The 13,212-nt window shown below is 39.9% G+C and overlaps 1 protein-coding gene across 3 annotated transcripts in view; it reads right to left on the bottom strand.

The window, feature by feature from the left end:
* Nucleotides 1-12,939, bottom strand: part of FOLH1 (folate hydrolase 1) — a 52,352-nt gene extending 39,413 nt beyond the window's left edge. For 2 of the 3 annotated variants that reach the window (XM_070426885.1, XM_070426886.1), the window contains exons 1-3: nt 12,706-12,939; nt 10,150-10,258; nt 3,280-3,466 (exon numbers count right to left, since the gene is read on the bottom strand). In XM_070426885.1, the coding sequence (XP_070282986.1) occupies nt 3,280-3,466; nt 10,150-10,258; nt 12,706-12,823 (414 nt within the window). In that variant the 5' untranslated portion in view covers nt 12,824-12,939. Of the gene's footprint in view, nt 1-3,279; nt 3,467-10,149; nt 10,259-12,705 lie in introns of those variants that run through there. The other variant, XM_070426887.1, reaches the window with a different exon arrangement.
* Between the last annotated feature and the right edge of the window lie 273 nt (nt 12,940-13,212).

Genomic DNA, 13,212 nt, shown 5'->3' with positions numbered 1-13,212 from the left:
AATTTTAACCATTCTGAGCATAACTAAAAAAATTTTGCGCCGAACCGGTTTGGCTCAGTGGATAGAGCGTCGGCCTGTGGACTCAAGGGTCCCAGGATCGATTCCGGTCAAGGGCATGTACCTTGGTTGTGGGCACATCCCCACTGGGGAGTGTGCAGGAGGCAGCTGATGGATCTTTCTCTCTCATCGATGTTTCTAACTCTCTATCCCTCTCCCTTCTTCTCTGTAAAAAATCAATAAAATATATTTTTTAAAAAAATTTTGACTTACAAATTTCTATTTACTTGTTATGATAAACCAGTCAATATGTAGTTCAATTTATATTATATATTATATCTACATAAACAAAGGTAAAAGAATGTGTCTATATATACTTAAAATACTTTTGGAATCTACAAAACACTAATATCTGTTGCCTGTGGGAGGTACAACTTGTCTGTGTTGCAAAGGAGAATAAAAGTTACAGTTTGCCCTGGCCAGTGTTGCTCAATGGTTGAACGTTGACCCATACACCAAGAGATCACCTGCTCAATTCCTGGTCAGGGCACATGCCTGGGTTGCAGGCTCAATCCCTGGTTGGGGTTGTGCAGGAGGCAGATAATCAATGTTTCCCTCTGGCACGGATGTTTCTCTTTCTCTCTCCCTCTCCCCTTACTGGGAAGACAGTAAGAGAGCGTTTGTAGTTAGGACAGAGGGAGGAAAATGGAGCTGAACTATCAGGATGTCAAAAGATTATGCCTGAATCTGAAACACAAGCAATATAAGCATGCTATTTAAGGAAACAGTGGTAAATATCAAAAGAATCAACTCAGGTTTGAATAGTGATTGCCTCAGGGAAGGGGGAACTAGGAAGGAAGCCAGGCACTTTGGAGAACTATGTGATTATGTAATTCTTTATGTGCAGGTGTAACTTGGATAAAAACATAAATGAAAATAGAGAAATCCCAGAGGGAAGATGGGGGATGGACAGGAGGAGAGATTAACCAGGGAATTTATATGCATACTAGAAGCCCAGTGCACGAAATTCCTGCACTTGTGGGGGTGGAGGAGGGGTCCCCTCAGCCCGACCTGCGCCCTCTCACAGTCTGGGAGCCCTTGGGGGATGTTTGAGTGACAGCTTAGGCTGTAGGGGGCAGGCCTAAGCCATCAGTCAGACATCCTTAGTGCTGCTGTGGAGGCAGGAGAGGCTCCCGCCACCCTCCACTGTGCTCACCAGCTGTGAGCCTGGCTTCTGGCTGAGCAGAGCTCCCCCCGTGGGAGCGCACTGACCACCAGGAGGCAGCTTCTGCATTGAGCATCTTCCCCCTGGTGGTCAGTGCATGTCATAGCAACTGGTTGTTACGCTGTTCTGTCAATTTGCATATTAGTCCTTTTTTATATACAAGAGGCCCAGTGCACAAATTCGGTCTGGTCTGTGGGATCAGGCTGAAATTAGCTCTCTGACATCCCCTGATGGGTCCCAGATTGCGAGAGGGCACAGGTCAGGCCGAGGGACCCCACCAGTGCACGATAAGGGCCAGGGAGGGATGTGGAAGTTGGCCAGTTGGGGAAGGACCATGGGAGGGCTCCCGGGTGTGTCCAGCCCATCTCACTCAGTCCTGATTGGCCAGACCCCAGCAGCAAGCTAACCTACTGGTCGGAGTGTCTGCCCCTTGGTGGTTAGTGCATAGCATAGCGAGCAGTTGAGCAGCCTTAGCATATCATTAGCATATTACGCTTTGATTGGTTGAATGGATGACCAGCTGACCGGACATTTAGCATCTTAGGCTTTTATTATATAGGAGGATTTGCATAGCCATAGTGTGGTGAAGGTCTGGGAAGGTGGGGTGGGGGGGGGTCCTGGGTGGAGGGGGTCAATGGGAAAGGAAAAAGAGAGAGACATCTTTAATATTTTCAACAATAAAGATAAATTTTTAAACAACATAAGTGAAAATAAACTAGTGATATAAAAAATTAAGAAGCTTTAGGCAACTAACACCATTCAGGAAAACCTCCAAAATGAAACTTCCATGTGATATGCTTATATTATGTAACAGGCTTTAGGACTTGCATAAATGTTTGTAATGGCAAAAATAATGAAATGGAATAACAAAAGCAAAGCTACAGTCAAAATTGGGAGTTAACGAAGGAAAAAAAGGACTGGAAGTTAGCTATTTTCCTGATTGTACATAAACAATCCCCAAATTTGTTAGACCAGGACAGAGATTTAAGCGTATGTATATTTTTAACATCAATATTGATCAAGCTTGATCACTAATCAAGCTAAACAAACTTGAAGCTATATATAATTTAGGAGCCCCAGCTAAGAAAAGAACTAAAGGAAGCTATCTGGATTGAAGAGGTCTATTTTAGTTAGGTATGGTAGTTCTAAAACTAAGGTGTGCTAACTAGCAATGAATATATGAGTTCTGAGCTTTCATACTGAATATATTTCATGATAAGAAATAGCTCAATTATGTGGATTGCCTCTACCCCTCCCTCCCTTTTTTTGTTGTTTATTCTCAATGGAGGCTATTTTTTCCATTGATTTTTAGAGAGAATGGAAGAGCAGGGAAGAAACAGAGAGAATAAACATCGATGTGAGAGAGACACATCGATGCCAGGGATAGAGCCTGCAACCAATGTACATGCCCTTTACCGAAATCAAACCCAGGACCCTTCCATCCATGGGCCAATGCTCTATCCACTGAGCAAAACTGGCCAGGGCTGTCTTCTCTTTAAGTATGTGCCCTAACTTGCAAACAAGATTGTAAATTCTTTAGACTAGATATGCTTTAGACTTTCCTTCCAAATACATTTGAGTTCTGGGTACGGAGCTGAACACATGACCATATGACCATATGAGACATAATCATTAAGAACCAATAAAAACTTTCTGGCTCAAATTGCACACTGGGTCTCTGATTTTCCTAGCAACCCCCAACCTGTGCAGTATCTTTTATGGTCTGAACCTCTCAGAAATGTATCAATTTTAGTTGCTTGGGAGCTTACTTTTATCTCATAGTTTAAGTTAGTGTACAATACTAAAAAATAGAAAATAGCAACTGTTACCAAATATCAATTTCTCAGAATCTTTCCAACATCAGCATTAAATTCAAACAGCATAAGAAAGTTGATACTGGTAATGAAATATTCAAGGCATCATTTGCCAGTTTCAATAATATTGATTTCTATCAATAACTAGAGATGTATAGTGCATTCTTTCATAGGAAGTATTTGAAAAAAATAGATGGGGGAGTTTCTTTCCTAATCTTTTTTTTTTTTTTTTTTTTTTTTTACCTCATGTCCATCTTCATCAATTACTGATATGTAGTTGGGATGAGTCTTATTTGGATAGGACAACAGGACATCATAATGGGCTAAGTCAGCAGAATCCAGGCCAAATTCTTTCCACTGAGATTGAATTTGCTTTGCAAGCTGAAAGTTTTGTTCTGTTCCTGCTAAATGTGGAATCCGCGTAAAATTACTGGCGAACAAAAATTGAAAGTAGTTAGAAATTAATGTTTAGCCAGACTTTATCTCAAATCAACAACCAATTAAGGCAGATTTACATAAAAATACTTTGAAATGTGATACATTGAAAAAGGAAAATGGTAGAATTATTGCAGCAAGTAGATTTTCAGAGTGTATTTTGAAGTTTTCATGCTCTAATTTGTACTCATTGAAGGGAAAAAGTGGAGAAACTGATCTGTGCAGAGAATTGTTACGTGTGACCCAGTGGACATATCCCTGAATAGCAGATGAGGGAAGTGCCATATTCTTTCCTTAAGAGCCATGACTCTTGGAACTTTCATAGAATTGCCTGTTTTTATGTTGCTGTAAAAAATATTTGAGAGAGAAAAATATTTTCATCCAAAATACCAAGCTGTGACATGCCAAGAATTACTGGTAATTGCAAGTATTTTCAATATTGAAAGTTATATTCAAGTGAGAAACCTTTTGACTAGTAAGGAATAATGTGAACATATTTACAAGCTTAAAGTGAACCTCTTGAACTCTATCCATCATGCATAGTAATATACTTAAAAAGCAATGGTGAGAATTATTTTAACCAGGACTAACAGATATAATTTTCATGAGTAGACTAATTTCTCATTAAACATATGTGCAGATGCTGGTGTTTTTGTGTGTTTTAAATATTTTCTGCCTGGAAATTTGTTATTTCCTTGAAGATTCAGCTCATTGGTATTTTCAACTTAAACTCCTTAATGAAAAAAAAAAGAAGAAAAAGGAAAATTCCACATGTCAAAGCAACAGATATCATGTAAAGATATTTATTTATTTCTAGCTCATTAACTTCTTGAGCTTCATAAATTTCTGGTTTTAAATATGGAGGTTTTACTAAAATCAATCTGCCATTCTTACGCAATTTTAAAAAATTAATAGGCAATATAGCTATGATGATCCCAACTTCAAATGTTTAATTCTACAGTGTAGTTGAACTTTTAATTTGAAAAACCAACTGCCAAAAAAAATAACTCTCAATTTAAAAAATTCCTGTGATTACTTGTTATACTTTTGTTAAAATATTTCAAATTGTATTTACAAAAATAGTATTAAAATCCCCATTCAGTAAATTTTAAGGCCTTAACAACCTACATAGGATTTATATTGTATAATTTCAAAATATAGTAACAAAAGAACACAATTTTTTTAATTGATTTTTATAGAGAGAGGAGGGGAGAGGGAGAAATAGAACCATCAATGAGAAACATCAGCATCTATCGGCTTCCTCTTGCATGCCCCCTACTGGTGATCAAGCCAAAAACCCAAGTATGTGCCCTGACCAGGAATTGACTGGTGACCTCTTGGTTCATGAGTGGATGCTCAACCACTGAGACATACCAGCCAGGCAAGAACACAATTTTTTAAATTGTATTTACTGGGGTGACATTAATTCACAAAACCATATAGTTTTCAAGTGTAGAACTCAACTAAACATCATCTGCACACTGCATTGTGTGCCCGTTACTGGAAGTACAGGCTCTTTTCTCCCCCACCCCTTCTTTGCCCACCTCCATCTCCCCCCCACCCCCCCTTTTCCTCTATCACCAGACCATTGTATCCATGTGTTATGTACACATGTTTTGGTTTTTGCTTAGTCCCTTCACCTTCTTTCATACAGACCCCCAAACACCTCCCCTCTGTTATCTGTCAGTCTGCTCCATATATCCATGCCCCTATTTCTATTTTGTTTGTCACTTTATTTTGTTCATTAGATTCCACATGTTAATGAAATCATATGATATTTGTCTTTCTCTGATGGACTTACTTCATTTAGCATAATAATCTCTAGGTCCATCCATGCTGTCCCAAAGGTTTTTTGTTTTTTGGGTTTTTTTGCAGCCAAATAGTATTCTATTGTGTAAATGTACTCCTGCTTTTTTCATCTACTCATCTATTGATGGACACTTGGGCTGTTTCTGGATCTTGTCTATTGTAAACAATGCTGCAATGAACATAGGGGTGCATATAGTCTTTCAAATTAGTGTTTTGGGTTTCTTCAGATATATTCCCAGAAGTAGGATCACTGGGACATAATGCAGTTCCATTTTTAATTTTTTGAGGAAACTCCAAACTGTTTTCCACAATGTCTACAGCAACCTGCATTCCCACCAACAGTGCACAAGGGTTCCCTTTTCTTCACATCCTCACCAACACTTGTTCATTGATTTATTGAAGATAGTCATTCTGACAGGCCTGAGGTGATATATCACTGTGGTTTTAATTTGCATTTCTCTGATGATTAGTGACTTTTAGCATTTTTTCGTGTCTCTTAGCCATCTGCATGTCCTCTTTGGAGAAGTGTCTATTTAGGTCCCGTGCCCATTTTTTAAATTGGGTTGTCTGTCTTCTTGGTGTTGAGTTGTTTGATTTCTTTATATGTTTTTAAATTAACCTCTTATCAGATATATCATTGGCAATTATGTTCTCCCATTCAGTGGGTTCCCTTTTCATGTTGTTAATGGTTTTGCTGTACAAAAGCTTTTTGGTTTGATGTAGTTCCATTTGTTTATTTTTTTTCTGTTTCCCTTGCTCCAGGAGATATATCTGCAAAAATATTGCCCTGAGAAATTTTATTGCCTTTTTACATATGGGATTTTTGTTCCCTGACTTACATTTAAGTCTACAATCCATTTTGAGTTTATTCTTGTGTATGGTATAAGTTGATAAGCTAGTATCATTTTTTGCATGTACATGTCAAATTTCCCCAGCACCATTTATTAGAGACTGTCTTTACCCCAATCGATATTCTTGCCTTTCTGTCAAATACTAAATAACAACAAACTTGAGGGTTTATTTCTGTGCTCTCTATTCTGTTCCATGAATCTAAATGCCTGTTGTATCAATATTATTCTGTTTTGATTACTATAGCCTTCTAGTATAGTTTGATATCAGGTAATGTGATACCTCCAGCCTTGGTTTTCTTTCCCAAGCTTGCTGAGGCTGATCAGGGCCTTTTGTGGTTCCATATAAATTTTTGTGCTGGGGATGACCAACAGCCCCTGAACAACAGATGAACAGATTACTCCAACATGGTTTCACTGTAGGGGAAAGGCTAAGGGACGGCCCGGCGGAAGAAGCCAGGCAGCCTTGATTGCCTGCCTCCTTAGGCTTTTATTAGAATTTTTTTCTTTAGATACAATCAGTAGGGTGAGTACAGGCAGTCCTCGGGTTACATTGGACTCAACGTACGTCATTTCATGGTTGCATCGCCATCTTCCATTTACAATATTTATATATATTAAAAATGTTCCGTCATTTTGATGTAAGTACATATGTGCTTTACGGTTTTTTTTTTTTATTATTTATTTACCACAAGTAAAGGTCAGGAATTATCTTTCTTTTAATTTTTTTTTTTTGTTTTTTTTTTTTTTACTGTTTCACTTCATTACTGCTGTGTATGTGCTCCATGTGAGTGACATAAGTGCTTATGTAGGTGGGTTCCGACTTACAGCGAAAATCGCATTAGGTCGCTCGCCATAGGAATGGATCTTCGATGTAGTCCAAGGACTGCTGGTAATCTTGGGAAGACATATGTGTTTACATTGTCCTCTAGGCAAGGGCACCCAGGGATTAAGCATAAGGATTCCAGTAAACACCTGGAGGTCTGCATGTACACAGACTTGTTTGGAAAGGTCAGGGAATAATTTGGGGCACTACCTTCGACACTCCCCTATATCTCCCCTAAGTCAGAATTTAGATAAACAGGGCAGGCGGCCTTCCACACACTTCCCTTTTCTCAGAATGTCCTCCTTACAAACTTTCCAACCAATTCTCATGCTTCCCAACATTTTTGGAATATTTGTTCTAAATTGGTAAGAGTTTTTTTATTACTATTTTGATTTTATTAGTTGTAATTGGTCTATTCAGCTTTGAAAGATTGTATGTTTCTAGGAATTTATCCATTTGTCCAGGCTGTCAAATTTGTTGGCAGGTGGTTATTCATAATATTTTCTTGCAATCCTTCGTATTTCTGTGGTGTCAGGTGCTACTTCTCCTCTTTCATTTTCAATTTTATTTATTTAGGTCCGCTCTCTTTTTTTCTTGATGCTTGTTTATCTTTTCAAAGAACCAGTTCTTGGTTTCATTGATCTCTTATATTGTTGCGGAGGTTTTTTAGCCTCTTAGTCATTTATTTCCACTCTAATCTTTATTATTTCCTTCCTTTTACTTACTCTGGAAAAAGAACTGAAATTTAAGAGGCAGCTGAAAAGTCTATCTATTCCTTCATCAGTGTATACCTACTGCAAAGAAAACAGCAAAACAGCTAACATGTTGCTATTTTCTTCTATTTTACACAGATCACAAACTGTGACATAACTGAAGTGGACACAGATTAGGCATATTTCCTAAAGTCACAGCTACAACTCTGTCCCTACAAGCAAGAAGAGTTGATATGAGGAGTCTTGAACATGCTCACATCAAAAAAAAAAAAAAGAGAGAGACTTTATCACACTTTGCTATATGATTGAAACTTCTTTTATCAGTTTCGTCCTCACCAACCATGTGCTATGATCAGGGTTGAACCCACTCATTTAGAGCAAAGCTGAACCTGAAAAAGAATCAGCATAAAATCAGACAAGTGGTGTATCTCAGGTCTTGCCACTAATTTATGTAATCCTGGCCGTGTCAGAAATTTCTCATCTGCACATGGGAGGCTGTAGCCACCTCAATAGTTCTCAAAAATTTGGGGCTCAATTAGATAATTGACATTAAGCAGCAGTTTTGACATTATTTGTTGTTTTAACCAATTGAGAAGTATGTCACAAGTAATTTGTTGATCCTACAAGAATATCAATTTTTTTTCAAAAAATAGTAATCATTCTAAATTGTTTAAAATTGCTAACAATTTGTATGGGCAGATTGGAAATCTGGAGAGTTCAGAAGGCTTCTGGAGATTCTGCAGTCCTTGGAGGGATGAACGAGGGATCTCTTAATCTCTTTCTTTTGTGTGTTAATGATAAACATCCTTGAATTCTGAACGGTGAGAACAGCCTGGGCAGGGCCATAGAGAATAATCAAGATGCTGACTGTTTCAATTTTGCTCGAGGGTCAAAAAAAAGTAATAAACAAAAGGCATTCATTTTTCTTCTTTGCTGGTCAATCCATACCACAGGAAAAGAAAGAGAGAAGGAAGCAGGGACAGCAGCTCTAAGAATAAATATTCACCCTTGCCAGACCTCCATTTTAATGATAGCTATTATAATTAATTACAGTGAAATAGCAAGAGGCAGAGGAGGGATTTCCAAAGTTTAAGCTTCAGGGTCTCTCCGTTGAAAAGGCCCTGCCAAAGACCTGGGAGGTGCCTCAGCAAATATTTACTCATAGTTTTAATTCTATCAAAATTAAAATAGGCATATGTGTCCATAGGATTATGTGTGTACACACCTATGCACATGTATGTGTGTATTTATATAAAACTCTTCTTATATAAAATTATAACTTGTATTCACTAAATAATCTTTTAATCACTATAAGGGACTTAAGTATTTTTTAACACATGCACTAAGCAAATTTGTTTAAAAAAATAAACTTCACTCAGCCGGTGTTGTTCAGTGGTTAAGCGTCAGCCCATGAACCAACTGGTCACTGCTTCAATTCCCAGTCAGGGCACATGCCTGGGTTGCGGGGTCAATACCTAGAGGAGGGCATGCAGAAGGCAGCTTATTCATGTTAATGTTTCTCTCTCATTGATATTTCTAGCACTCTCTCCCTCTCCTTTCCTCTCTCTCTAAAATAAAGACATACTTAAAAATAAATGAACGTCATGCTTTGAAAAGCTAAAATTGTAGTCAACTGTATATGCACATATATATTCATTTTATACAAGAGTTTTATTTTTAGTTGCTTTACAAATACATTTTTAATTTACTCAGTTATCTCTTTGGCTCTATACTAGGTAGCTATTTCAGGAAATAGAAAGCTAGATTGTAAACTATGTCACATATATGCTCTCTAAGTTCATCCTCATCACAGCTATATCATTGTCCTCATGTTATAGATGCAGAAAGGAGGGCTGAGGAAGGTTAAGTATTCACTCAGTTACTTTGCTATCAATGGGCAAAGATGAAATGTAAAGTAAAGTTTGAATTTAAGTCCACATTTATTATTTTGACCAAAATACACTATCTTCCTCTAAAACAGAAGAAAATAAATTCCACAGACCAAATCCAGCACATTTCTTGGTTTTGTATAGCCCACAGCTAAGACCGGTTATCACATTTCATAGGTGAAAAATCAAGAGGAATAATATTTTGTGACATAATTATATAAAATTCCAATTTTAGTGTCCATAACTAAAGCTTTATCAGAACTGCCACACTTGTTCACTTATGCAGTTTCTATGGCTTCTTTTGTGCTACAGTAGCAGAGCTGGGTTTGTGACAGAGATCAGCTGGCCTATAAAAGCAGGCCCTTCCCAGAGAGTTGGCTGACGCCTGCTTTAAAACATCCATACTGGTCTAGTTCAGCTGCTATACAAAATCCTGTCCAGATAAAATGTGATACAAGATCTTCAACAAATAAAGCTTTTAAAAAGTCAGTTCCTATATATATATATATACACACACAATTTTGGATCAAAACTTTGAAACAGATTAAATTTTCCAACAAACTGTCCATATAAACTTTCAAGTATATGCTTACTATAAGAATGCTTTGATGTTCTCAGCTTTCAGTTCACCCAAAAATGCCTTCTTCATGTTCTGCTGTGGAACAACGTCAGTAGCTTCATTGGAGGATTTTATAAACCATCCTGTAGAATACATACAAATATAGAAATGAGAAGTGAGCTCATAGACAGGCCCTATTTTTCCTTATTATTGTATCTACCACATGTAAACTATAAATTGCCAATGACCTCCAACATTCACTGAAATTTTCTGAAATTTAATTTCTTTTGCCTACTTCTACAGGAAAAAAAATCATGCACACAGACTTTTAAATTATAAATCAATTTCTACATATTTGTATCTGATTTCAATGATTAGATTGCTATTATTCTAAAAATGTTTTATGAGAAAATCCATACTAAAATTAAATGTTTCAACTAATGAGGATAAACAAGATCTTTTGAAAATTAAGGTTATAAGGAGCTCCATCTTCTTTTTCCTTAAAGTTTCTATCCCCAGGGACTGGTCTCTGCTGATCCAGAGTGAGCACTTAGTCAAAGTTTATAATGAAGTAATTATGAATATGTTTCAAGTACATAAGTTATTTCAAAGAGTTAAAGGAAACTCAGACCTGTAATTTGTTTTGGCTCAAAAACTAAAGGACAATAAGCTAAGATTTTATGTTTTCAGTTGAAGTAGGCTTGAGATGTTCAACTTCAGAAAGCCACAGTGAAATGATAATTTCCCCAACATCTCCGCAAGACACCCAGTGCACACAGGCCAGAGGCAATGGGTAGCCAGAAGTCGTAGAGAAGGGAGCCCTTGTAGTTGGCTTTTAAACTCAGAGAAAGGATTACAGGATTTATTCAGAGAAATAATATGATCTGGGCATAAAGTAGTTACCAAAATCTGCACTCAGCTTTCCAGTTATATCACACACACACACACACACACACACACACGCACGCACGCACACACACACACACACAGAAGCATACTGAAATAAATGGTTGGCAGCAAGTAGAAATCCAGTTCCACCTGTACATAAAACAAAGGATTAGCTGAGGGGTCTTGGAAGGACACACTGAGGATTAAATGCTGGAACTCAGATCTGGAGAATGAACTGGATGAAGGGGAGGGAGGCTTGTGGGGGAGGGGAGAGCAGAAAATCCGAGGGAAAGTAATGTGTCAGCCACTGAGCAATGAGTCCAAGATGGGGCTGAGGGCTAAAGTAGAAATAAAATGCCCTGAAGAGATGCAGGTTTTAATCCCCATGCCAATCTTGCCATTTTTACAATGGAGAAAATTGAAACTTAATTTGAAGTATGACCTTACTCAGCACTTATCTCACTTAAGCCCCACAACAACCCTAGGCAGTTACTAATATCCACGTGTCAGTATGAGTGGGAAGTGGCTCAGAAATTTCTTTAATGATCCTTAAGGTAACACAGGAGGCAAGAGAGCTAAATTGAGTTAACCTAGCTGGCTGGTCTTTGCACTGGTCGTCTAAATCCAGGAAAGGGCCACACTGGTGTGGCTCAGTGGTTGAACATCCATCTATGAACTAGGAGGTCACAGTTCGTTCCCAGTGGTCAGGACACATGCCCGGATTGTGGGCTGGATCCCCAGTAAGGAGCATGCAGGACGCAGCCAATCGTTGAGTCTCTCTCATCTTTGATGTTTCTCTCTCTTTCCCTCTCCCTTCCTCTCTGAAATCAATAAAAATATATTAGCATGGGCAAAACTACCTGGCAACATCTTAGGCTAGTCTTGCACGTTAATGTCCAATGAGAAGCAGTAGAAGGAATAGAGAAAAGTGCCAATACCCCAATAGTGTGCTGGGAACTTTAGATGCTATTCTATTCACTATTCCCAATACATTGCAGATATTATTGTCATCCTATAGGTCAGGAAACTGAGGCTAAGAGACTGGGTAACTTGTTCAAGGCTGAGAAGTGGCAGAGGCAAAATTAGAATTTAAAACAGTCTGAGCTTGTCTGTGCTGCCCCTGGTTTTCTGAAGGAGTTGGGTCGGGTCTGCAAATCCCTACACAACAACGCAAAAGAACTCTTCCCAGAGATCTCTTCAGAGAGCTGACAAGCATGCCAGCCAGTTCCCAACTGTTTCTCTATTAGTTACTCCCCTGGGAGAAAGAATGAGCCGGGTTTTCCTGCAGCAGGGCCCTGGTGTCTATCTAAAGCATACCAGCAGCAGCTCCCGGCACAGGAGTAGATACAGACCCCGAACAGGTAAGGGTCATTTTCTGCCAAGCGCCCTGGATCACCCGCTCCCACGGCCTGAGACCTGCTGCTCCCCCTAAAACATACCAGCTTCCCAGGGTTCCAGCGGGTGGCCCTTCGGAAGTCCGGGTTCAGGGTCTCTCCCTCCTACTCCTTTACCCTGGGTGACTGTCCTGCAAGAGCTTGTCCAGAGCGCAGCCCTACACCGCCCCCATGAACCCCACCTCGCTCGCGGGGCTTCACTCCCACCTTCCCCCAATCCAAACCGCTGTCCCGGGACCCCACATCGCAGTGCGCCGGCGGGTCCCGGCCTGGTAAGCTCGGGGTGTGGGTGGCAGGCGCGCCCCTACCGAGGAGGAAGCCGCAGACGAAGAGCCCGGCGGCCAGCAGAAGCGCCCCAGCGCACAGCCAGCGCGGCCGGCGCAGGGCCACGAAGGTCGAGTCGGTCTCGGGAAGGGGATTCCACATCGCGCAGGGCGGCGGCTCCGGGGACCTGTGCCCCTGCTGCGGCCCGGCCGAGGGTCTGAGGCTTCCTGCCGCCGAGGCCCAGAGGATCAATCAGTTACTCCCCAGGAGGCTAGCATCCACTCCGGGACCGGGGTCTAGTGTCTCCGCCCTCAAGGTATTTCTGGCGGATGCTCAGCCAATCCCAGCGAGAGGGAGGCAATAGACGTGGCCAGGAAAAGAAAATCCGGCCCCGCCCCTCGGGAAAAAAGCTTAGAAAAGTTTATCTTGAAAAGTTCTAGCTCTCATTTATTCAAAAATGAAAGGGGGGGGGGGGGGGGGGGGAAGGAAGGGAAGGAGGAAGCAGCTAGTCTCCTTTCTTCACGTCCAGTCCAAAACCTGATTCTCAGACA

The sequence above is a fragment of the Myotis yumanensis genome, unplaced genomic scaffold, assembly GCF_028538775.1.
Source record: "Myotis yumanensis isolate MYYU_CA2020_CCGP unplaced genomic scaffold, mMyoYum1.0.hap1 SCAF_10, whole genome shotgun sequence".
In the NCBI taxonomy this organism is placed as follows: Eukaryota; Metazoa; Chordata; class Mammalia; order Chiroptera; family Vespertilionidae; genus Myotis; species Myotis yumanensis.
This window is presented reverse-complemented; position numbering and strand designations above follow the sequence as displayed.